The sequence below is a fragment of the Oryx dammah genome, unplaced genomic scaffold (assembly GCF_014754425.2).
Source record: "Oryx dammah isolate SB20612 unplaced genomic scaffold, SCBI_Odam_1.1 HiC_scaffold_27, whole genome shotgun sequence".
Taxonomy (NCBI): Eukaryota; Metazoa; Chordata; class Mammalia; order Artiodactyla; family Bovidae; genus Oryx; species Oryx dammah.
Genome location: NW_024070211.1, coordinates 46,439,073 through 46,464,765, shown reverse-complemented (window position 1 = coordinate 46,464,765; position 25,693 = coordinate 46,439,073). Strand labels below are relative to the sequence as shown.

Below are 25,693 nucleotides of genomic sequence, written 5' to 3'. Positions count from 1 at the left end.
TCTCACCGCATCTCATTCCAGTCACCTCTAACTACCCCCTCCCTCTTCTCTTCTCCATGTAACCCAGTGAACCTCTCTGGGTGCCCCTCAATGTGGAGAAACCTTTCATCTTTAGCCTAGATACTATATCATTGGTGCTGTATAGATGGAGAAGTCTAGAGACCACTGTAAAAATAAAACCGAAAACCAGAAGCAGGAGGCTTAAGTCCAAAGCTTGAGAACATCAGAGAACTCCTGAATTCAGGGAACATTAAGCAATAGGAGCTCATCAAATGCCTCCAAACCTACACTGAAACAAAGCTCCACCCAAGGGCCAACAAGTTCCAGAGCAAGACATATCACACAAACTCTCCAGCAACACAGGAACACACCCCTGAGCCTCAATATACAGGCAGTTCAAAGTTACTCCAAAACTTTAGACGTCTCATAACCCATTACTGGTCACTCCACTGCACTCCAGAGAGAAGAAACCCAGCTCCACCCACCAGACCTCCAACACAAGCTTCCCTAACCAGGAAACCTGGACAAGCCACTGATACAACCCCACCCACAGTGAGGAAGCTCCACAATAAAGAGAACTCCACAAATTACCAGAATATAAAAAGGCCATTCCAAACGCAGCAATATAACCAGGATGAAGAGACAGAGGAATACCCAACAGGTAAAGGAGCAGGAGAAATGCCCACCAAACCAGACAAAAGAGGAAGAGATAGGGAATCTACCTGAGAAAGAATTCCGAATATTGATAGTGAAAATGATCCAAAATCTTGAAGTCAAAATGGAATCACAGATAAATACCCTAGAGACAAGGATTGAGAAGATGCAAGAAAGGTTCAACAAGGACCTAGAAGAAATAAAAAAGAGTCAATATACAATGAATAATGCAATAAATGAGATCAGAAAAACTCTGGAGGCAACAAATAATAGAATAACGAAGGCAGAAGATAGGATTAGTGAAATAGAAGACAGAATGGTAGAAATAAATGAATCAGAGAGGAAAAAAGAAAAACAAATTAAAAGAAATGAGGACAATCTCAGAGACCTCCAGGACAATATGAAACGCTCCAACATTCGAATTATAGGAGTCCCAGAAGAAGAAGACAAAAAGAAAGACCATGAGAAAATCCTTGAGGAGATAATAGTTGAAAACTTCCCTAAAATGGGGAAGGAAATAATCACCCAAGTGCAAGAAACCCAGAGAGTCCCAAATAGGATAAACCCAAGGCGAAACACCCCAAGACACATATTAATCAAATTAACAAAGATCAAACACAAAGAACAACTATTAAAAGCAGCAAGGGAAAAACAACAAATAACACACAAGGGGATTCCCATAAGGATAACAGCTGATCTCTCAATAGAAACTCTTCAGGCCAGGAGGGAATGGCAAGACATACTTAAAGTGATGAAAGAAAATAACCTACAGCCCAGATTACTATACCCAGCAAGGATCTCATTCAAATACGAAGGAGAAATCAAAAGCTTTACAGACAAGCAAAAGCTGAGAGAATTCAGCACCACCAAACCAGCTCTCCAACAAATTCTAAAGGATATTCTCTAGACAGGAAACACAAAAAGGGAGTATAAACCCGAACCCAAAATAATAAAACAAATGGCAACGGGATCATACTTATCAATAATCACCTTAAACGTAAATGGATTGAATGCCCCAACCAAAAGGCAAAGACTGGCTGATTGGATACAAAAACAAGAACCCTCTATATGCTGCTTACAAGAGACCCACCTCAAAACAAGGGACACATACAGACTGAAAGTGAAGGGTTGGAAAAAGATATTCCATGCAAATAGAGACCAAAAGAAAGCAGGAGTGGCAATACTCATATCCGATAAAATAGACTTTAAAACAAAGGCTGTGAAAAGAGACAAAGAAGGCCACTACATAATGATCAAAGGATCAATCCAAGAAGAAGATATAACAATTATAAATATATATGCACCCAATATAGGAGCACCGCAATATGTAGGACAAATGCTAACAAGTATGAAAGGGGAAATTAACAACAACACAATAATAGTGGGAGACTTTAATACCCCACTCACACATATGGACAGATCAACTAAACAGAAAATTAACAAAGAAACGCAAACTTTAAATGATACATTAGACCAGTTAGACCTAATTGATATCTATAGGACATTTCACCCCAAAACAATGAATTTCACCTTTTTCTCAAGTGCTCATGGAACCTTCTCCAGGATAGATCACATCCTGGGCCATAAATATAACCTTGATAAATTCAAAAAAATCGAAATCATTCCAAGCATCTTTTCTGACCATAATGCACTAAGATTAGATCTCAATTACAGGAGGAAACCTATTAAAAATTCCAACATATGGAGGCTGAACAACACGCTTCTGAATAACCAACAAATCACAGAAGAAATCAAAAAAGAAATCAAAATATGCATAGAAACTAATGAAAATGAAAACACAACAACCCAAAACCTGTGGGACACTATAAAAGCAGTGCTAAGAGGAAAGTTCATAGCAATACAGGCATACCTCAAGAAACAAGAAAAAAGTCAAATAAATAACCTAACTCTACACCTAAAGCAACTAGAAAAGGAAGAATTAGAGAACCCCAGAGTTAGCAGAAGGAAAGAAATCTTAAAAATTAGGGCAGAAATAAATGCAAAAGAAACAAAAGAGACCATAGCAAAAATCAACAAAGCCAAAAGCTGGTTCTTTGAAAGGATAAATAAAATTGACAGACCATTAGCCAGACTCATCAAGAAGCAAAGAGAGAAAAATCAAATCAATAAAATTAGAAATGAAAATGGAGAGATCACAACAGACAACTCAGAAATACAAAGGATCATAAGAGACTACTATCAGCAATTATATGCCAATAAAATGGACAACCTGGAAGAAATGGACAAATTCTTAGAAAAATACAATTTTCCAAAACTAAACCAGGAAGAAATAGACAATCTTAACAGACCCATCACAAGCACGGAAATTGAAACTGTAATCAGAAATCTTCCAGCAAACAAAAGCCCAGGTCCAGACGGCTTCACAGCTGAATTCTACCAAAAATTTCGAGAAGAGTTAACACCTATCCTACTCAAACTCTTCCAGAAAATTGCAGAGGAAGGGAAACTTCCAAACTCATTCTATGAGGCCACCATCACCCTAATACCAAAACCTGACAAAGATACTACAAAAAAGGAAAACTACAGGCCAATATCACTGATGAACATAGATGCAAAAATCCTCAACAAAATTCTAGCAATCAGAATCCAACAACACATTAAAAAGATCATACACCATGACCAAGTGGGCTTTATCCCAGGGATGCAAGGATTCTTCAACATCCGCAAATCAATCAATGTAATTCACCACATTAACAAATTGAAAAATAAAAACCATATGATTATCTCAATAGATGCAGAGAAGGCCTTTGACAAAATTCAACATCCATTTATGATAAAAACTCTCCAGAAAGCAGGAATAGAAGGAACATACCTCAACATAATAAAAGCTATATATGACAAACCCACAGCAAACATTATCCTCAATGGTGAAAAATTGAAAGCATTTCCCCTAAAGTCAGGAACAAGACAAGGGTGCCCACTTTCACCACTACTATTCAACATAGTTCTGGAAGTTTTAGCCACAGCAATCAGAGCAGAAAAAGAAATAAAAGGAATCCAAATTGGAAAAGAAGAAGTAAAACTCTCACTGTTTGCAGATGACATGATCCTCTACATAGAAAACACTAAAGACTCTACCAGAAAATTACTAGAGCTAATTAATGAATATAGTAAAGTTGCAGGATATAAAATCAACACACAGAAATCCCTTGCATTCGTATACACTAATAATGAGAAAGTAGAAGAAGAAATTAAGGAAACAATTCCATTCACCATTGCAACAAAAAGAATAAAATACTTAGGAATATATCTACCTAAAGAAACTAAAGACCTATATACAGAAAACTTTAAAACACTGATGAAAGAAATCAAAGAGGACACTAATAGATGGAGAAATATACCATGCTCATGGATCGGAAGAATCAATATAGTGAAAATGAGTATATTACCCAAAGCAATCTACAAATTCAATGCAATCCCTATCAAGATACCGGCGATATTTTTCACAGAACTAGAACAAATAATTTCAAGATTTGTATGGAAATACAAAAAACCACGAATAGCCAAAGCAATCTTGAGAAAGAAGGATGGAACTGGAGGAATCAATTTGCCTGACTTCAGGCTCTACTACAAAGCCACAGTCATCAAGACAGTATGGTATTGGCACAAAGACAGACATATAGATCAATGGAACAAAATAGAAAGCCCAGAGATAAATCCACATACATATGGACACCTTATCTTTGACAAAGGAGGCAAGAATATACAATGGAGTAAAGACAATCTCTTTAACAAGTGGTGCTGGGAAAACTGGTCAACCACTTGTAAAAGAATGAAACTAGATCACTTTCTAACACCGCACACAAAGATAAACTCAAAATGGATTAAAGATCTAAATGTAAGACCAGAAACTATAAAACTCTTAGAGGAGAACATAGGCAAAACACTCTCTGACATAAACCACAGCAGGATCCTCTATGATCCACCTCCCAGAATTCTGGAAATAAAAGCAAAAATAAACAAATGGGATCTAATTAAAATTAAAAGCTTCTGCACAACAAAGGAAAACATAAGCAAAGTGAAAAGACAGCCTTCCGAATGGGAGAAAATAATAGCAAATGAAGCAACTGACAAACAACTAATCTCAAAAATATACAAGCAACTCCTGCAGCTCAATTCCAGAAAAATAAACGACCCAATAAAAAAATGGGCCAAAGAACTAAATAGACATTTCTCCAAAGAAGACATACGGATGGCTAACAAACACATGAAAAGATGCTCAACATCACTCATTATAAGAGAAATGCAAATCAAAACCACAATGAGGTACCACTTCACACCAGTCAGAATGTCTGCGATCCAAAAATCTGCAAGCAATAAATGCTGGAGAGGGTGTGGAGAGAAGGGAACCCTCCTACACTGTTGGTGGGAGTGCAAACTAGTACAGCCACTATGGAGAACAGTGTGGAGATTCCTTAAAAAATTGCAAATAGAAATGCCTTATGACCCAGCAATCCCACTGTTGGGCATACACACAGAGGAAACCAGAATTGAAAGAAACACATGTACCCCAATGTTCATCGCAGCACTGTTTATAATAGCTAGGACATGGAAACAACCTAGATGTCCATCAGTAGATGAATGGATAAGAAAGCTGTGGTACATATACACAATGGAGTATTACTCAGCCATTAAAAAGAATACATTTGAATCAGTTCTGATGAGATGGATGAAACTGGAGCCGATTATACAGAGTGAAGTGAGCCAGAAAGAAAAACACCAATACAGTATACTAACACATATATATGGAATTTAGGAAGATGGCAATGATGACCCTGTATGCAGGACAGCAAAAGAGACACAGATGTGTATAGCGGACTTTTGGACTCAGAGGGAGAGGGAGAGGGTGTGATGATTTGGGAGAATGGCATTGAAACATGTATAATAACATGTAAGAATCGAAATACCAGTCTATGTCTGATGCAGGATATGACACGCTTGGGGCTGACGCGCGGGGATGACCCAGAGAGATGTTGTGGGGAGGGGGGTGGGAGGGGGGTTCATGTTTGGGAACGCATGTACACCTGTGGTGGATTCATGTCAATCTATGCCAAAACCAACACAGAATTGTAAAGTAAAAATTAAAAATAAATAAATAAATTAAAAAAAAAAAAAAAAAAGCTCTGCGTTTATTAATAGTAATTTTGTGGTGGAAGAATAAGCTTGTAGCAATTGTTTGTGTGTGTGTAAAACTAGACTGGAAGAAGAGAAGGTTGGCAAATAGAAAGGCAAGACTCACCAGACAGCCTCTTATCCTGTGAGAAGTAGGGGTGTGTGTGTATATGTGTGTGCATGTGTTTTTAACTGTCTTTTAATTCACTCAGTAATCTAAATTACCTGGAACCCAGCCCACAAAAACTCATTGTCCCAGGCAGAACAGTAAAAATAAGGTAGCTGATATATTTTTCTAGCAGTAAAATAGGAAGACACATTCATCACAAACATAATTTTAAGAGTATTATACTTCCTAGACTGTGTGAACAAGACTTCTGATAACAGAAACTGGATTTTTACAAAATAAATCTGATCACTTCAGTAGTATTTAGTTCAGTAGAAGAATTGGAGTTGGGAAGGAAGAATTTATAAAAATAGTACAGTTTAAAGGATAGCAAGTTTCAAATATAAGATTGCTATATTAATGCCTTTAAAATTTGACAGTCTATATTATCTTAAAAACAATCTATATTACTAATTTAGATAAATATATGTTATTGTGTGTCTAATTTTAGATGTTATTACAGTGATAGTTGTACGAGAAGTGTAAAATACAAGCTTTTTAGCCAGAGGACTCAGTAAACAGTCAAGCATATTTTGAGTAATAGAGCACATGATCATTATTAATTCTGGGCAAAACTGCTAGTGCTTGTCACTCATAGAAACTTACCTTTACTATTGCTTAACTGTAAGCTCAATAAAAGTTTGTCAGAAAAGAAATAATATTACGTGGCAGGTACTACACTTGCTGCCTTTTTCCTTTCAACTTAAAGGACACACAGGGTCCAACTGTCTTATTTCTCCTGGACCAAAAGTTTATGTTAGAACAGTTTTGTGCAACCTTACAAAATACTAGAGAAATGGAGTTGAGTGAATAGCGGCTGGGAGGGATTTGATTTCAGTTCAGTATCTTAACCCTGCAGCACCGGGCTTGATCTTGGCTTTTAGAAATGGGGGAGGTCAAAAAGAGGAAGACATCAAATGCTTGGGTACAAGAATGCTTGGATACCTACATTGTTTCTTTCAAGGGAAAATCTTTAACTCCTCCTCACTTGATACTTTCTATGGCGTAAATTAGCCATATTCTTAACACTATCAGAGCCGGAGATCACAAGTTGACTTTTCTGAAAGAAAGTGCTGAGACAGAGTTTAGGGAGCACAATGTTTCTTAGGGCTCAACACTTTGGCCAACTTATGCAAAGAATTAGAAAAGATCCTGATGTTGGGAAAGATCGAAGGCCGAAGGAGAAGAGGATGACAGAGGATGAGATGGTTGGATGGCATCACCGACTCCATGGACATGAGTTTGGGCAAACTCTGGGAGATGGTGAAGGACAGGGAGGCCTGATGTGCTGCAGTCCATGAGGTCACGAAGAGTCAGACACAACTGAGAGACTGAAAAACAACCTGAGAAGGAAAGGCTGAGGAAGCAGAATTGGGCAGAGGGAGAAGTCAAACTGATACAGGTCCCTCTAAGCATCAGGACCCTAGCAGGGAGCCCTGGATCAAGCATTGACCCATGGAGCAGTCCTGCTCAGGCTGAAATGGACAGGCCTGTGTATCCCCAAGTGACTGGTTCACTGACTACAGGCCTGCCCTGGAAAAGCTTAACCTTGAACAAAGAAACTCCTCTGCTCTAAGGGAGACCCTGAGGGCACTGACAGCTGGAGACCACACTCCAACAACACTCCCTATAGCCAGGTGGCACGTCCTTCCAGGAAGGGGAACTGAGAAGCTCACCTCCAGTCTACCACACACATCTCCCAAAGTGATCCTCCCTGATTCGTGAGTTTATTAACATGCAAATTCTACATAGGTGTAAGTTGTAACTCACAGTTATACATTGGATTAATTGCCTTCATAAAAAAGAATAATTCTGATGCTTTTGAACTGTGGTGTTGGAGAAGACTCTTGAGAGTCCCTTGGACTGCAAGGAGATCCAATCAGTCCGTCCTAAAGGAAATCAGTCCTGAATATTCATTGGAAGGACTGATGCTGAAGCTGCAACTCCAGTACTTTGGCTACCTAATGCAAAAAACCAACTCATTGGAAAAGAGCCTGATGCTGGGAAGATTGAAGATGGGAGGAGAAGGGGACAACAGAGGATGAGATGGTTGGATGGCATCACCGATGCAATGGACATGAGTTTGACTAGGCTCCAGGAGTTGGAGATGGCCAGGGAAGCCTGGCGTGCTGCAGTCCATGGGGTCACAAAGAGTCAGACGTGACTGAGTGACTGAACTGAACTGAATTCTACATTCAAAGAAATACACAATTTATGTATATATAACATTTCAATATTTTAAGTCAGTGTTTGCCCAAGAAATTTCATATTATTTGTTTGCTATATGCTTTCCTTACTTATTCAGTTGAATTTTATTAAATTCAGTTATTATCACACTGTACCAGATGATGTTATTAATTACAAATAAAACCTCAGGGAAAAAATATGAGATTTTAAAACTCATTGTTTTTGTGTAGCCACTAAGTCTTGTCTGCTTCTTTTGCTACCCCATTGTAGCCCACCAGGCTCCTCTGTCCATGGGATTTTCCAAGCAAGAATACTGGAGTGAGTTGCCATTTCCTTCTCCAGGGGATCTTCCCGACCCAGGGATTTAACCAGGGTCTCCCGCATTGCAGGTGAATTCTTTACCACTGAGCCACAGGGAAGCCCTTTTAAAACTCTTACCTAAATTTTACTATCTGGAAATTGATACTAGGTCAAGAAAATTAATTTGCTCTGAATAAGTAAATGAACTGGGTAGAAGTGTTCAAGAAGGTACAACTTCCTGCAGAGCTCTACAACTCTGAGCCCTGGTTGACAGGTGTAAGAGCAGAAGTATTATATTAATAAGAAAACACAAATTTTGTTGTTAACATTTGCCTGATATGTCTTTCACTCATCTATATGTAATCCTTTTCTTTTTCACTTTAAACATGTTTCTTAGTACACACACTATATACATATATATACATGTATGTGTGCTAAGACACTTCAGTCATGTCTGACTCTTTGCAACTTCATGGACTGTATGTAGCCCACCAGGCTCCTCTGTCCACGAGGATTCTCCAGGCAAGAATACTGGAGTGGGTTGCCATTCCCTTCTCCAGGGGATCTGCCCAGCCCAGGGATCAAAACTGTATCTCTTATGTCTCCTGTATTGGCAGGCAGGTTCTTTACTACTAGTGCCACTTCAGAAGCCCTGTATACCTATATATACCTTAGTGTACATATATATGTATACATATACATGTCGCATGTACATATAAATAGTATATGCTAGGTTTGGGGTAATTTTTCTCATCGAATTTCTAGTCACAATTTTTAAATGGTAATCCATTTCATTTGTGCCTTATAATTGTTTGAAGTGTCCAATTTTTCTATTTATTTATACATATAATAAATAAGTTATATAATTAATGTCATATGTTTTTATTATTCAGACTTGCACTCCTCTACACCTTTCTTATCAAGGTTGTTTTTTTGTGTGATCCTTCTCCTCATGTAAGGTGGTTCTTACCCAGGCAGGAATACTTAGTTCCACCAACAGGGTCTCCAGTGCCCTTCTCTCCTCTCAGAAACCAATCTACAGCTGCCAGTCTCCTGCCCTCTAGCATCCAATGTGGCAGCAAGCACTTAGAGGCCAGACTGAGTCTTTTTCCTTCATAGAAAACTTGATCTTTCAACCTGAAGTGCAGTGAAAGTCACTCCGTCGTGTCTGACTCTTCGTGACCTCATGGACTATACAGTCCATGGAATTCTCCAGGCTAGAATACTGGAGTTAGTAGCCGTTCCTTTCTGCAGGGGATCTTCCCAACCCAGGAATTGAACCAGGGTCTCCTGCACTGCAGGCAGATTCTTTATCAACTGATTTCTTTCAACCTAATACCTTGTAAGAAATTCTTTTTATCCTCAGAGTTCCAAGATGCTGTCAGCGGATGTCAGGTGTGTGTCTTTTTCTTTGATGTAGCGTGGAACTTGAGGAGAACGTCCAGTCTCTAGACTCAGATCTCTCTCAGCTCACAGAAAGTGTCTTCAAGTGTTTGTGGTTGCTTCTCCTTCGCCTCTTCCTTTTACTCCTTTAGCTGTCCTGTTCCTCGGGCTCCATCTCTCACATCTAGGCTCCAGGTATCATTTGTTTCCTTGTGATTGTTTCTTCTGCATGTCTTTACTCTGTGCTCAGGCTTATGTATTGCACTTTGTTTTCCAAGTCACTAATGTGGGTTTCCTTGTCTCTCCCAAGCTTGTGGTGGCTGCCAGCATTCCTTGGTGTTCCCTGGCTTGTAGACACATCGCCCCAATCTGCCTCCATCGACTGAATTGTTTGTTAGTTGGTTGGTTGGTTTTTTCCCTTGAGAAAGTCTTGAGGGCAGGGGTTGTCTTAGTCCATTGGGGATGACAATAGCATGTTCTGTTTTGAATGATCCTCTCTCTAACTCTCAGGTATGTATGAATTCCCAAGGGCTGCTCTAACAAAATAACATACACTGGCTGGCTTAAAACAACAGATATTTATCTTCTAACTGTTCTGAGGCTATAATTCTGAAATCACAGTGTCAAAAGGGCCATTCTTCCTCTGAATGCTGAGAGAAAGTCTTTCTTGCCTCTCCCTAGGTTTTAGTGGTTGCCTGCAGTCCTTGGTGTTCCCTGGCCTAAGGACACATCAATCTCCGCCTTCATCCTCAGATGTCTGTTTCCCTTCCTGTGTGTCTGTCTCCAAATCTCCCTCTCCTTATAAGGACACCAGTCACTGGACTTAGGGCCCACCTTAATCCAGTGTGACCCATCTTCATTTGATTAAATCTTTGAAGACCCTGTTTCCAAATAAGATCACATTGGGAAATGCACACAGTTCAGTCCTCAACCAGCCTCCTTAAAATTTTATTTGTCAGCTCACTAGGCTCCCACCTAGTTACTGGGATACCTAAGAGGCAACAGATTATAGAAGCCAGCATGTTCCTGATCCACCCCATGGGCTGGCAGGACAGAAGCAGGGCCAGTGCCCTGCTTAGGAGACTAGAGGCGGCCACACAGCCCTACATCTCCTTGATTCCCCTCATAATTGCCCAGCCACATGGGAAGGAAGGGCTCAGACGGCCCATGTGGCCCCTGACCTCTTATTCACACCAAAGTCAAACATCCTCTCCAGGCCTCACCCACAACCCAGAGACCAGCTGTCCTCTAGATTTACGATCTTCAAGGTAAAGATTTCCAGGTTCTTCCCCAGCCTAGCACTCCTCCCCAACACAGCCCAAGGCCTTACTTCCCACAAGCCCAGCTGGGAGGGGCAGGGAAGGGGTCTCAGAGCCAAAGAGGCTAAAAATGAAGGGGTGGGGGGTTGGAATATGGATGTGTAATGACCAGCCTAGGGGGTCTTCAAAGTGCCCACTGTCAGTCTGCTTGCCCATGTTCCATCTCTGGGTTTCAAAGAGCTCACACAGAAGGGACACCCCAAAAGTAGTGGCCAGTACTTTCCCATATACATCAGCAGGCAACACTTGTTACAGCTTTTTCCCCAGAAACAGGTGTGTTTGAATTGTTGGGGAGGGCAGTATCATTTCCAATAGTAATCCTTTCATTAGGTAACAGGAATTCTTTGATGTTAACTCCTAAGACCTTTTTTTATAACAAACATACAAGCACCTGGGTCAATAGACGTGGCACTTCTCTCACTCACAAGAACAATATATTTAAAAGTAATGAAATTCAATCTCCCCCTTTCATTAAATTAAAAAAAAAAAAGCAGTGGTTGCTTTTTTCCCCATTGTTTTGAATAAGATCTGAGAATCAGAAAAACTTGGCAGAGACATCCTCTTACCTTTCTACAGTGAACAGCCTTTGGTCACTCTGCCCTGAGTGATCTTTTGACTCAGCTCCCCAGAGCCCCAAGAGCTTCTGAAGGAGAGGAAATGTGAGGACTTTAGGCCTCACCGCTAGCCCTCCAGGCTACACAGTGACTTTTTAAAATTTGTTTACACTTCACAGGATATCATTCAAACAAAACTTTCCCTGGCTGAAACATGTTTGGAAAACACTTCTCTAAAGCATTTCAAGATAGGTTTCCAGATTCCCAGCAATTAATGAATTTGGTGCCTAATCCAAAGAACTTAGACCTTCCAACTCTAACACTGTAATCTGACTTCAGTATTCTAACACTGATCTTCTCCATTTAATGCTTGTGCCTTCTGTTGATGCTGAAGGAGTTATTCCTATAAATATTTTTTAATGAATACTTGTTCCTTTTTAAAATTATTTATTGATTCATGTGGCATGCAGGATCTTTAGTTGCAACATGCAAACTCTTAGTTGCAGCATATGGGATCTAGTTCCCTGAGCAGGGATCGAACCCCAGCCCCCTGCACTGGATGTGCAGAGTCTTAGCCACTGAACCACCAGGGAAGCCTTCCTATAAATATTTTCAAACAACATGCTTTTCATTGGCAGCTGCCATGCTCCTGTAAATGGGAACCATGTGCTCTTTGCAAGCACTGGCTACCCTGTTTTAAAGAGCAGAGTAAGGGAATTCCCTAACAATCCAGTGGTTAGGACTCCATGCTTCTACTGCTAGGAATCCAGGCCAAAAAATAACGAATGACAAGGACAGGGTAAGATAGTGAACACACTGTGGACCCATAACAATGCCTGTGTCAGTCTTGCCCTCCGTGGAAGCAGCCGGAGGAAGGGCTTCTCCACATGCCCCTTTCCCTCTCTTTGCCCCACTCCATTCCCAGTTCTCATGGAATCAGCTCCTAGTCGCTTCCTCAGGGAGGCCTTCTCTGATTCCTCTTCCCAAACAAAGCTAATCTCCCTGTTCTATGCTTCTCACAATGGTTGATATTCAGTTACATGTAAATTGTCTCTCATATGAACCATAAAGTCTCTGGAGAAAGAAAACCAGTAGATCTTGTTCCCCACTGTGCTTAATACTGGGTTGGCCAAACACTTTGTTTGGGATTTTCCATAGATGTTATGAAAAACCCAAATGAACTTTTTGACCAACCTAATAATAACTGAGCAAATGAATGAATGATCACTGATGCCTCCTTCAGTTAAAGTGTTTGGAGGAATCAGTCAGGCATTGACGGAGCCCTGCAATGAACAAGTCATCATCCATGCTGAGCATGGTGGGGAACCCAGCCAGCTATTTAACCTCCTACTTGGAAAAATGAGATACAGACATTGATAAGACAACTGACTATTAGTAACAGATTAGAGACTAGTTTCCTGGTTCCCAGTTTATTCAGTGGAAAGTAAAGAAGCAATCAGTTGGATATGCAGATGCTTTTAAAGGAATTGAGAGAAAGGAGAGAAGGGAGGTTTGCTTCTCTTCTTGACGATAAACAGAGAAGGGGGAGGGCAGGAGGACAAACAACCACAGGGAGACAGGAGCAGGGTTGCTGTCCCTGCAGACATGGAAGGGACTGAAGAAGTGCCCGAGAGACAGTGGTGCCCTCAGGGACCTCACCTTCCAGTGGAGAAAGCAAATAACAGGTAAAGAAGCATCCATGGTAGTGGATAAAGTACCATGAAGAAAATGAAACAGCGGTTAGGAGACCTCCTTCAGACGAGGAGGTCAGGTAAGAGCTCAGACCCAAGTAGCAGGAAGGCACTGCCAGGCCAACATCAGACAGAAGAGGAGTCGAGGTGGAAAGGGTCACACGCACCAAAGCCTAGGACAGGAAAGAACTCGGTACGTTCCAGAAGCAGGGGAAGGCCAATGTAGCAGAGACGACAACCCAGGGAGGAAGCGGTGAAGCTGGTCTCAGAGAGGGTATGGGCCCATCCCGCAGGCCTCCTCAGAAAGCCTGTGAGGTTCTGCTAAGTGCAGTGGGGACCACTGGAAGGTTCCCAGGAGAGAAATGCCAAGGTTAAGCAGAGGAATGCTGATGAGGGGATAGTTTGGCTGGAGCAGGAGACCTTTCTGAAGAGAAAGAGAGTCTGAAGCCTGAAACAAGGACAGATGGTAGAAGGCTGAGGAGTTTGAACCTTATGCCCCATAGGCTCCAGGCCTCAGAGGGCTCCTGGGGTATTTGTAGCAGAAAGTGTCAGGATCAAAAAGGCTGACCTGGGGGCTTCCTGGGTGCCACAGTGGTAAATAATTCACCTGCCAATGCAGGAGACAAGGGTTCAATCCCTGATCCGGGAAGATCCCACATACCGTGGAGCAACTAAGCGCGTGTACCACAGTTACTGAGCCTGTGCTCTAGAACCCGGGAGCCCCAGCTACTGAGCCCACGTGCTGCAGTTACTGAAGCCTGAACTCCCTAGAGTGCATGCCCCACAACAGGAGAAGCCACTGCAATAAGAAGCCTGAGCACCGCAACTAGAGGGTAGCCCACAAAAAAGCCCTCGTGGCGACAAAGACCCAGCACAGTCAAAATAAATCAATAAATAAAAGTATTTTTTTAAAGGGCTGACCTGAAGGTCTTACCTAATTCGCAGTGTGATCTCCAACTTCTCCCATGGCCCCGTTGTGCGTTTATTCAACAACTTTCTAACACATGTGCAACACCACATACATACCCGTACACGTACACATGGGTGTAAACACTTGTCTCCACGGGTATATGAAGCAGGTATGCCTGGACCCAGGAATTAGAGCTGCAAAGACAGTTGGAAGCTGTCAGCTCCCTTCAACCAGGAAGTGTTTTCTGGACTAGCTCTGCTGGGAAAAATCTGAAGCCGCATCCAGATCAACTGGGAAACAGCATGCGTGCATGCTAAGTCACTTCAGTCGTATCCGACTCTTTGTGACCCTATGGACTGTAGCCTGCCAGGCTCCTCTGTCCATGGGATTCTCCAGGCAAGAATACTGGAGTGGGTTGCCATGCCCTCCTCCAGGGAATCTTACCAACCCAGAGATCAAACCTTCATTCCCTGCAGCTCCTGCATGGCAGGCAGACTACCACTGAGCCACCAGGAAGTGGGAAAGAGGATCTTCCTCAATCAGCCAGGTCAGGAGGTTGCCAGGTCTTTGCTCTCCCTGGCCTGAGGCATCGGCACACAGTGAGTTCACCTTAAGACAAGGGGTTGATAACATCGGTGAGCCAGGAAGGGCTAGTGAACAGAGAGGTCTTGTCTTTTCTCCTGAAACCAGACCACACAGGCACGAAAGACCTGCTTCATCCATCCATGAAGCCAACCCTGGGCATTCATTTCACTGAAAGAATAAGAACTGCTTGATTTTATCCACAGATATCTAACTGGAGTTCTTCAAACAGATCAAAAATGATATTTTCTTTTTTAAGTAATGAATCCGACAGATGGTTTAAGCCAGAGAGCTTGGTTTTAGTTCCCATTTTGCCACTTACTCTTTGCATGACCCTGAGTTACTGATGTCACCTGTGTTCAGTCACTTGGTCATGTCCAACTCTTTGCAACCCCATCGACTATAGCCTACTAGGCTCCTCTATTCATGGAATTCTCCACGCAAGAATACTGGAATGAGTAGCCATTCTCTTTTCCAGGGGATCTTCCTAACCCAGGGATCGAACCCATGTCTCCTGCATTGCAGGCAGATTCTTTACCATCTGAGCCACCAGGGAATGCCCTCACCTATCTGGGCCCCAGTTTATTTATCTGTTGAGTGGCTGACTAAACTAGACCCTCTTTTCCAGTGGAATAATCCTGTAGGTGGAGAGGAAGGGCATCAAGGAGCTAAGTGGATGAGACATCCCACACCTCCACGTCAGGGCACAGACTGGACTGGTCCACATGATTCCCTATGAGGAGACACTTCTGCAGCTAGAATTAGAAAAAGGTTGGGGGAAAGTGGGAGGTCTCAGAAAGCCCACTGCTAGCTCTCTCAGAGAAGGAGAAAATCCATCCAGGACCTGTTCCTGAAGCTGAGTTAATGTGCAGAGGGGCTTTGAGTTTAGACAGTTGTTTATAGTTTTCACAGTGAAGCCCTCCAACTTCTGAGGATGCAAGAAGAGGCGGGGGCTGGCCACAAGCAAGTCTGGAAGCCAGGATTGGTGGAAGGCCAAGTGAGGCAGAGTTGGGAGGCCGGGCCACGCAGATGCCCTTGACTTAAAAGGCCATGAAGCCAGGTAGTCTCCACCCCCTTGCTCTGCTCCCTGGAGCTCCACACTGTCTGCTTCCACACCAGGAGAGACTTCCGTTGCTTGGACCTAAATCCTGTCTGCTTGTTTCTACAGCTGGCTCCAGAGAGCACTCCCCCTAGAGCTGTAAGGCAAAACTTCACCTCCAGGTGCAATGCCTTGCCCATCGAGAACGGATGAGCTGGTTTTCTTTGTGAATGGGAGGAAGGTAAGTGTTGGGTATCGCCACCACGGTTTGCAGAGTCAGCAGGAAACTTCTAGCCTGAGGGGAGCACATGTGGCCTGTTTGGCTTGAGACCCCCTCCAATCAGGGACAAGAAGCCAGAGACTGGGAACCAGTCTACTTCAGCCTGTTCTACACTCCACCAGGGAGTGGGAGAGGTGATAAAGCACTGGGGGTAAAGACAGGTGCCTAGTGTCACACGGCCTGGGTTCAAATCCAGCTCCACCATTTACTGCACAACCTTCTACAAGTCACTTCACTTTCCTGAGTCTCAGGGTGCCCGTCTTTATGACTATTGTAGAGATCGAAAGAGAGATGCTTCTTTCATTGATTAGAAACCTCTTAAATGCTTATAGAGATCTCTAGTCTTTCCCATTCTTTTGTTTTCCTCTATTTCTTTGCATTGATCACTGAGGAAGGCTTTCTTATCTCTTCTTGCTCTTCTTTGGAACTCTGCATTAAGATGCTTATATCTTTCTTTTTCTCCTTTGCTTTTCACTTCTCTTCTCTTCACAGCTATTTGTAAGGCCGACCCAGACAGCCATTTTGCTTTTTTGCATTTCTTTTCCATGGGGATGGTCTTGATCTCTGTCTCCTGTACAATGTCACGAACCTCCGTCCATAGTTCATCAGGCACTCTATCAGATCTAGTCCCTTAAATCTATTTCTCACTTCTACTGTATAATCATAAGGGATTTGATTTAGGTCATATCTGAATGGTATGATCACTCACCTAGAGCCAGACATCCTGGAATGTGAAGTCAAGTGGGCCTTAGAAAGCATCACTACGAACAAAGCTAGTGGAGGTGATGGAATTCCAGTTGAGCTATTTCAAATCCTGAAACATGATGCTGTGAAAGTGCTACACTCAATATGCCTGCAAATTTGGAAAACTCAGCAGTGGCCACAGGCCAGTCCCAAAGAAAGGCAATGCCAAAGAATGCTCAAACTACTGCACAATTGCACTCATCTCACATGCTAGTAAAGTAATGCTCAAAATTCTCCAAGCCAGGCTTCAGCAATACATGAACTGTGAACTTCCAGACATTCAAGCTAGTTTTAGAAAAGGCAGAAGAACCAGAGATCTAATTGCCAACATCTGCTGGATCATGGAAAAAGCGAGAGAGTTCCAGAAAAACATCTATTTCTGCTTTATTGGCTATGCCAAAGCCTTTGACTGTGTGGATCACAATAAACTGTGGAAAATTCTGGAAGAGATGAGAATACCAGACCACCTGGCCTGCCTCTTGAGAAATCTATATGCAAGTCAGGAAGTGACAGTTAGAACTGGACAGGGAACAACAGACTGGTTCCAAATAGGAAAAGGAGTACATCAAGGCTGTATATTGTCACCCTGCTTATTTAATTTATATGCAGAGTACATCTTGAGAAACGCTGGGCTGGAGGAAGTACAAGCTGGAATCAAGATTGCCAGGAGAAATATCAATAACCTCAGATATGCAGATGACACCACCCTCATGGCAGAAAGTGAAGAAGAACTAAAGAGCCTCTTGATGAACATGAAAGAGGAGAGTGAAAAAGTTGGCTTAAAGCTCAACATTCAGAAAACGAAGATCATGGCATCTGGTCCCATTACTTCATGGCAAATAGATGGGAAAACAGTGGAAACAATGGCTGATTTATTTTGGGGAGCTCCAAAATCACTGCAGATGGTGATTGCAACCATGAAATTAAAAGACACTTACTCCTTGGAAGGAAAGTTATGACCATCCTAGATAGTATATTCAAAAGCAGAGACATTACTTTGCCAACAAAGGTCCATCTAGTCAAGGCTATGGTTTTTCCAGTGGTCATGTATGGATGTGAGAGTTGGACTGTGAAGAAAGCTGAGCACCAAAGAATTGATGCTTTTGAGCTGTGGTGTTGGAGAAGACTCTTGAGGGTCCCTTAGACTGCAAGGAGATCCAACCAGTCCATTCTAAAGGAGATCAGCCCTGGGTGTTCTTTGGAAGGAATGACGCTAAAGCTGAAACTCCAGTACTTTGGCCACCTCATGCGAAGAGTTGACTCATTGGAAAAGCCTCTGATGCTGGGAGGGATTGGGGGCAGGAGGAGAAGGGGACGACTGAGGATGAGATGGCTGGATGGCATCACTGACTTGATGGATGTGAGTCTGAGTGAGCTCCAGGAGTTGGTGATGGACAGGGAGGCCTGGTGTACCGTGATTCATGGGGTCACAAAGAGTCGGACACGACTGAGCGACTGAACTGAACTAAACTGAAATGCTTATAGAGGACCTCAGCGCTGGGCCCAAAACACCAGAAGCACTCTATTCTAGCAATGTATTTTGATTCTCAAACTCTGGAGGATAAGTGGAACATTCTTTATTTTTCTATTTATAAACAATTTTTCTGTTCAGTTTCCATTATACAGAATTAGTTGATATGTGCATGTGTGCTAGGCTGCTTCAGTTATGTCTGACTCTTTGTGACCCCTTGGACTGTAGCCCACAAGTCTCCTCTGTCCATGGGATTCTCCAGGCAAGAATAATGGAGTGGGTTGCCACGCCCTCCTTCAGGGAATCTTCTCAACCCAGAGATCAAGCTTTTGTCTCTATGTCTCCTGCGTCTCACTGGGTCACCCATTCAATCCCCATAATAGTCTCCTCTCTGTTTCCAATGCAGGTGATTGAGAGGAATGCAGACCCAGAAGTCACTCTCTTGAGCTTCCTAAGAAAGAACTGGATCCTTTTGGTCAGAGTCTTGGCCAGGTCTGTGTTTGCCTTAAAGCTTAGGCTAGCTGTGATTATGAAAATTAATCAAACTTCTCTATCTGCAAACAGCCAGGCCCCTTGGCCCTCATTCTCTTTTTGCTCTTGGCAATGGTTCTAAGGATATTAAGTTAATTGAGCTATTTGGAAAGGATGAAGTTTCCCCAGAGTTTCTTATATCTTGATTTAATAGCCATGAAATAGAAGCTAAGCTCTTTCCTTCAGCACTAATTATTCCTTTAAGGGCCTTCCAGCTCCCCAGGAGGGTGGTTATATAAGAGAGGTTTGTTTTGCATGTACCTTACCCTGGAGGGAAACCAAATTCTCCAGATTTAGGAAGAGTGTGTGTCATAGGAGATTACCTTTCTCAACATCTGTTTTCTCACAAGAGGTTTTCCCTCAACTTCCTATATTCTGAAATTTAGATTTTCATAATGGCTAACATATTTTAACTGATAAATCTAGTGGATCTTTCGAAGAAGCCAAATTTTTTAAAAAGAGAAATTACAAGTTTTGTTTAAAAGCCCACATGGTTTATCACTCACTGTCAAATGTTTGAAAATTAGGAAATCTCATTAAAAAAAGAAATAGGAGTTTCTCATGAAAAATAGGAATACAGTCATTCTTACCTGGCAGCAATCTTTCTTAGAGTTGAGTGGGGCCTGTCTGTCATCCTCCATCTAAAAGGGGGTCCAAGCTCTCCAGGTACACTCAGCCCACTCCAACTCATTCACATACTCTCTGATAAGCATTTATGGTTATGACTTAATTTAGATGAACAAGCCATATGGCTTTTTTTTAAAAAGCCAGCGATTCCAAAGTCTTCTTAGAGAGTCTAGTTAATTACTAGTTTATCCAATCCATAAACTGTGGAAATGGACCACAATCAGGGAAGAAAGATGACTAAAGAGAGGAGCAGAGGCTGGGCCTTGGGATTGGACCTGGACCAAGAGGGAGAAGAGAGGTACTCCAGGTAGGATACGAAAATAAGGATGGGAGTTTTCTCTGAAGGCTCACTGACTGGGTTTCAAACGCAATACAAATAACTGAGAAAAACTAGCAATACATTAACCTGCTAAAAATAAATGCTTCTCTTCCAATTACATAATTGGAACCCAGAAGACTACCTGTAATGCAATAGGATTTTTCTAAGGGCTTTTACTTCTGTTATCTGACAAGATACTTATGATAAGCCTGTGAAGATCAAGTAGATACTGCTTTTCCCTCATTGCCAGTGAGAAAACAGGTAGGGAGAGGTTTGTGTATGCAGTGTCACACAGCTAGTAAGACACAGACTGGTCTTAACTGAGGCTTGGAGGCAGGGGAATGTCTTCTCAGACCTGCATCTCACTCCACAAAGGAGACTTTCCTCACTAGCAACACTAGGGAGGAAGCTCTAATGGAGGCGACCTGTCCACCAGGAGTCTTTCCTTAACTGGCCCTCCCAGTGCGCCTCACCGGAACCAAGTACGCCTGCGGAAGAGGAGGCTGTGGTGCTTGCACTGTGATGGTGTCCAAGCGAGACCCCACATCCCAGGAGATAAGGTATCCACCCAGATGCCTGGAAGTCAGGCTCGCATTCTCCTCTCACAGCTGAGGACAATCTCAGAGGCCTTCCAGCTTTGTGATTCTAACCCTCTCTAGGTCTTAGACCTCTCTGAAAATCTGATAAAAGCCTGTGCTTTTACAAAAACTACTAATGCACAACACTGTAAAGCAACTATACTCCAATAAAAATTAATCACAAAAAGAAACTAATAATGTTTTACACAGTTTCCAGGGAGTCATGGATCTCCCAAGGCCCACTGATGCATCCCAGTTAAGAAACCCCAACTTAGGGACCTCCCTGGTGATCCAGCAGTTAAGACTCTGTGCTTCCACTGCAAGGGACACAAGTTTGATCCCTGCTGGAGGAAGATCTGGTATGCTGCAGATTCCACATGCTGTGTGGTGTGGCCAAAAAAATGAAACTCCAGTTTAGACCAAACATTCATTTGACAGGTGAGGAAACTGAGGTTCATAAAAATGAAGTGACTTGTTCAGTCATACAATTAGTAAGCCTGAGTAGTAACAATTAGTAAGTTCTTGTTAACTCAGGCCCACATTTTCTGGCTGTTTTTACTGTTAGACTGAACCCAGCCCATGATTTCAGCATTTCATTAAGGGCCTGATTCTAGTACTTGGACCGCTCCCAAATCCATAGGCCCAAGATTGCAAAAAATGGCCTCAGGACACAGGCCTTCCAACTCTGTTGAATAACCTTATACAGAGTATAAAATAAACAGGCAAAAAAAAAAAATTCTCAAATATGGTTAAAAGACAAAGTGGGCCTTTTACCTGTTATGGGATCAATGCTGTAATGAGTAATAATTGACGTCTAACTTATTCCTGATGAGACAAGTGCATTCCCCCTGAATCCAGATCCAACTGGGTCTGTTCTGGGCTTGGAAAGTGTTTCTGAGGTTCAGAATGCCCATATTCCCCCTGCTAAGCTGCTGCTGCTAAGTAGCTTCAGTTGTGTCCGACTCTGTGCAACCCCAGAGACGGCAGCCCACCAGGCTCCTCCGTCCCTAGGATTCTCCAGGCAAGAATACTGGAGTGGGTTGCCATTTCCTTCTCCAGATGATACAGAGTCAGCGGAGAAGACTCTAATTCTCCCTCCTGGCCACCCCTCCAGTTCTCCACCCTCTAGACTGAATGACAGGCCGGTTGAGGGGAGGGGTGCTGCTGCACTTCTTCGTTCCCACATTCCCACCAGGCAGAACTGTCTTACTCCTGTTGATTTTCCCTGTGCTTCTCACATAAAGACACTTCTCTGTCACCGCCTGCCTGGTGCCCATCTGTTCTCTATATGGGGCTGCTGTCACCACTGTGGAAGGTGTTGGAAGCATCAAAACCAGGCTTCACCCCGTGCAGGTAAGAGCACATCCCAATTTTCTCACTTCTTAACCCTATCTTTGTAATCAAAGCTGTGTTGACAGTGCCTCCTAGGGCTTCTACGTTGTGGTCCAGAAAGTAGAAGCTTTAGATACACATTGATCCAGATAATAATATCTGTTAAATGACTTGAAACCTAGAAATACATCCATATTTCATTAGCTGGTCATCTTTCTTCTTATTTTGTCTGCTTGAATAGTAACAGCATGATCAAAATATTAATGCATATTAGACTGTAATGCAGAATAAATATTATACAGAGGGTATTATGCATAGAATAAAACATATCGAGGATGACAGGGTAAAATTTAGGTTTATTCCCTGTGGCATGGAGTTTTAAGAGTACTGTGACACGTATGGGCAGAAACACACCAATCTCTGAGTTATTGGCACAGGGGTTTGGGAAGTCATACATTCAGACACACTAACACTGCAAGTACTACCAGGCAGGAGTCATCTGAATTTAACCACAGAGGAATCAATTCCAGGAATGTCAGCAAAGGCAAAAGACCCAGCAGAGTTTACTAGAGTCTCTGAGAATGTCAGAGAGGATGCTTACCCCAAGACTGATAAGCTCAAATCCTAGGATTACACTAAGGTCTGCATCCAGAACAAGACTTCTCAAGCTTTAATATGCCTAAAAATCTATTAGCCAGGAGCTTTCTAAAAATGCAGGTCCTGATTCAGAAGGTTTAAAACAGAGACCTGAGGTTCCACATTTCTTACAAGACCACAGGTGGGACCAACAACAACACTACCAGCCCATGGACTGGACTTTAAATAGCCAGGATCTAGAACACAGACCAAAATCTTGGACCTTTGAAAGTAGAGCTCCTTTTGATCCACATAGAAGAATTTAGAGAAGAGAGTAATATAAGGTCCATAGTGGAGAGTCTCTCAGTTACTCAGAAAGAAGTGACCCCTGCTCAGAACCAAGCTGGGAAAGATGTGGAGGTGCTCGATAAAACTGTTTTTTAAATTACACACACATTCCTTGTCATTACTGATTTCTGGAGAGTTCTCACTCTGGGAATAGAGGTTGTGCACCAATAATTCCCTATTAGAGGGATCTGGACATTTGAGCTTGAGAAGCAACTGTAATGCTAGGACACGGTTCTCGGGTCACCTCCCCTGGGAGCAGCCAAGGAAAGGGGATGCTGGCCGACTCTGCCCGAGGTGAGGGTGCACTGCTCAGGGAGGGGATTCCACTGTGACAAGGGAGACACTTGACCTGGACCCTGGTGGGAGGTGACAGTGGGAAGTCAGGGCCTGTGACCATGCCTGTGTCCATCCAGGAGAGGATTGCCAAGAGCCACGGTACCCAGTGCGGCTTCTGCACCCCTGGGATGGTGATGTCCATGTACACGCTGCTGAGGAACCACCCACAGCCCTCTGAGGAGCAACTTCTGGAAGCCCTGGCAGGTAGGTCTGACCTGAGACCAGGTGGGGCCATGTGTCAGGCTGTGCTTCCCCCTACCATGCCACCCCAGCCCCACTCAGGGACCCCCTCGATTATTTCTGAAGTAGCCGCTTTCACCAGGAGCAGAGATTGTCAAGCTTAGCAGCTGCTCATCAGAGCACTTGCTGCTCAAACAAGTGGCTCACACCCCCATTTTAACACCCCACTTTCTCTTCCCTATCCAGTGACTTTACCTGACTGCCTTCATTTGGGCTGTCATAACAAAGCACCACAAACTTGGGAAAAGAAAACAACAGGAATTTCTTCTCTCATGGTTCTGGAGGCAAAGAGTCTGAAATCAAGGCCCTAGAAGAGACTCTTCCTTTCCTCTTTCCAGCTTCTAGTGGGTGACAGCCATCCTGGCCCTCCTTGATTTAGAGAGTCATCGCTCCAATCTCTTCTTCCATCTACTTATGGCCTTCTCCCCTGTGTATCTGTGTCCAGATTTCCCTCTTTTTCTAGTCCAGTCACTGGATTAAGGCCTACCCTAAGATGAGTAGGGCTTCCTCTTCACCTGATTACATCTGCAGCTCTGCAGAATTTCAAATAAGGTCACATTCACAGGTTCCAAAGGTTGGAATCTCAGCACATCTTTGGGGACATGATTCAACCCATAACACAGCCCTTCACATATTGAAAGGATCTTTTCAAATTTACAGTGGGTTTAAGTTACTAAAGAGGAGTTCATAGACATATCCTTTTTGCAGGAACAGTTAACCTCATGGGGTTTCCCAGGTGGCGCTAGTGGTAAATACCCACCTGCCAATGGAAGAGATGCAGGTTTGATCCTGGGGTCGGGAAGATCCCTTGGGGTAGGAAATGACAACCCACTCCAATATTCTTGGGAAATTCCATGGACAAAGAAGCCTGGAGGGCTACAGTCTATGGGGTCACAAAGAGTTAGATGCGACCGTGCACGCACACATGCACACATGTAGTCACATACACAGCAACTTCTGCTTCCTCTCAGCAAACCTCACACTGGGTCATCAGCCATCACTAAACAAGACATCTGTTAGAATTGAGAGAGACACGTGTACCCCAATGTTCATCGCAGCGCTGTTTATAATAGCCAGGACATGGAAACAACCTAGATGTCCATCAGCAGATAAATGGATAAGAAAGCTGTGGTACATATACACTACAGAGTATTACTCAGCCATTAAAAAGAATACATTTGAATCAGTTCTAATGAGGTGGATGAAACTGGAGCCTATTATACAGATTGAAGTAAGCCAGAAAGAACACCAATACAGTATACTAACACATATATATGGAATTTAGAAAGATGGGAATGATAACCCTGTATGCGAGACAGCAAAAGAGACACAGATGTATAGAATGGACTTTTGGACTCTGTGGGAGAGGGAGAGGGTGGGATGATTTGGGAGAATGGCATTGAAACATGTATACTATCATGTAAGAAATGAACTGCCAGTCTATGTTCGATACAGGAATCAGGGTGCTTGGGGCTGGTGCACACGGAAGATCCAGAGAGATGATATGGGGTGGGAGGTAGGAGGGGGGGTTCAGGATTGGGAACTCATGTACACCCGTGGCGGATTCATGTCAATGTATGGAAAAACCAATACAGTATTGTAAAGCAAAATAAAGTTAAAAAAAAAAAAAAGACATCTGTTAGATACATAAATCCTTAGACTGAGGCCTGAAGAGTAAGCCCCACACACTCTCCTAGTCTTCCAATTATAGTGGACTTCCTTTACTCTCTCTGCTCCACTAGAGGACATCCAAACAACTCATCCAAAATCCTGCCTTCCTTAGGTCCTTCCACTACGTGAGGTCCTTCAACAACTCCTCATCCCTCACGTGGCCACACCCACCCTCCTTCAGCCGGCATTCAGAGATGCCAACAGCTGGCCTCCCGGACTCATTCTTCCTCCTCAGCTATGTGACTCCCCACTGGCCAGTCTCCTCTCAGCCCTCCATCCTTTGCACGTTTCCACTTTTGCCTGTGCTGCTCTGTGAACCCCGAGTGCCCCTCCTGTGCTCTCCATCAATCCATTTCTTTCTCATCCTTCAGCATGAGCTTCTTTGTGAAGCCTCTCCAGATGACCTCGATTCTGCACTAACCTTCCTCCACCCTAGCCTCCCCCACGCCTTCATCCCTTGGAAACCTGAGGCTCTCATACTTTCCCATGCAATAGAATCACCACAGACCTCTTAAATGCAGATTCCTGGGCTTGTCCCCAGACATTCTGATTTAGAATTGGAGAAAGGCCAGAGATTCGCATTTTAAAGAACTACCCTAGGAAATTCTGAAGCAGTGACCTAATGTGGAGGGGCTCTACTAACAAGCTGTCAAGGCATGATACTTCACTCATATAGAGCCTTAGAAACAACGCATATTTTCCTGTTTTAGGATCACTTACCT

General features: G+C 43.0%; 1 protein-coding gene across 4 annotated transcripts in view; it reads left to right on the top strand.

The window, feature by feature from the left end:
• The first annotated feature begins 15,933 nt into the window (after window positions 1-15,933).
• LOC120854638 (aldehyde oxidase 2) overlaps window positions 15,934-25,693 on the top strand; it is an 80,433-nt gene continuing 70,673 nt past the window's right edge. For 3 of the 4 annotated variants that reach the window (XM_040228839.1, XM_040228837.1, XM_040228838.1), the window contains exons 1-5: window positions 15,936-16,159; window positions 18,820-18,877; window positions 20,354-20,450; window positions 21,713-21,821; window positions 23,138-23,264. In XM_040228839.1, coding sequence (XP_040084773.1) covers window positions 16,106-16,159; window positions 18,820-18,877; window positions 20,354-20,450; window positions 21,713-21,821; window positions 23,138-23,264 — 445 coding nt within the window. In that variant the 5' untranslated portion in view covers window positions 15,936-16,105. Of the gene's footprint in view, window positions 16,160-18,819; window positions 18,878-20,353; window positions 20,451-21,712; window positions 21,822-23,137; window positions 23,265-25,693 lie in introns of all 4 variants that reach the window. The other variant, XM_040228840.1, reaches the window with a different exon arrangement.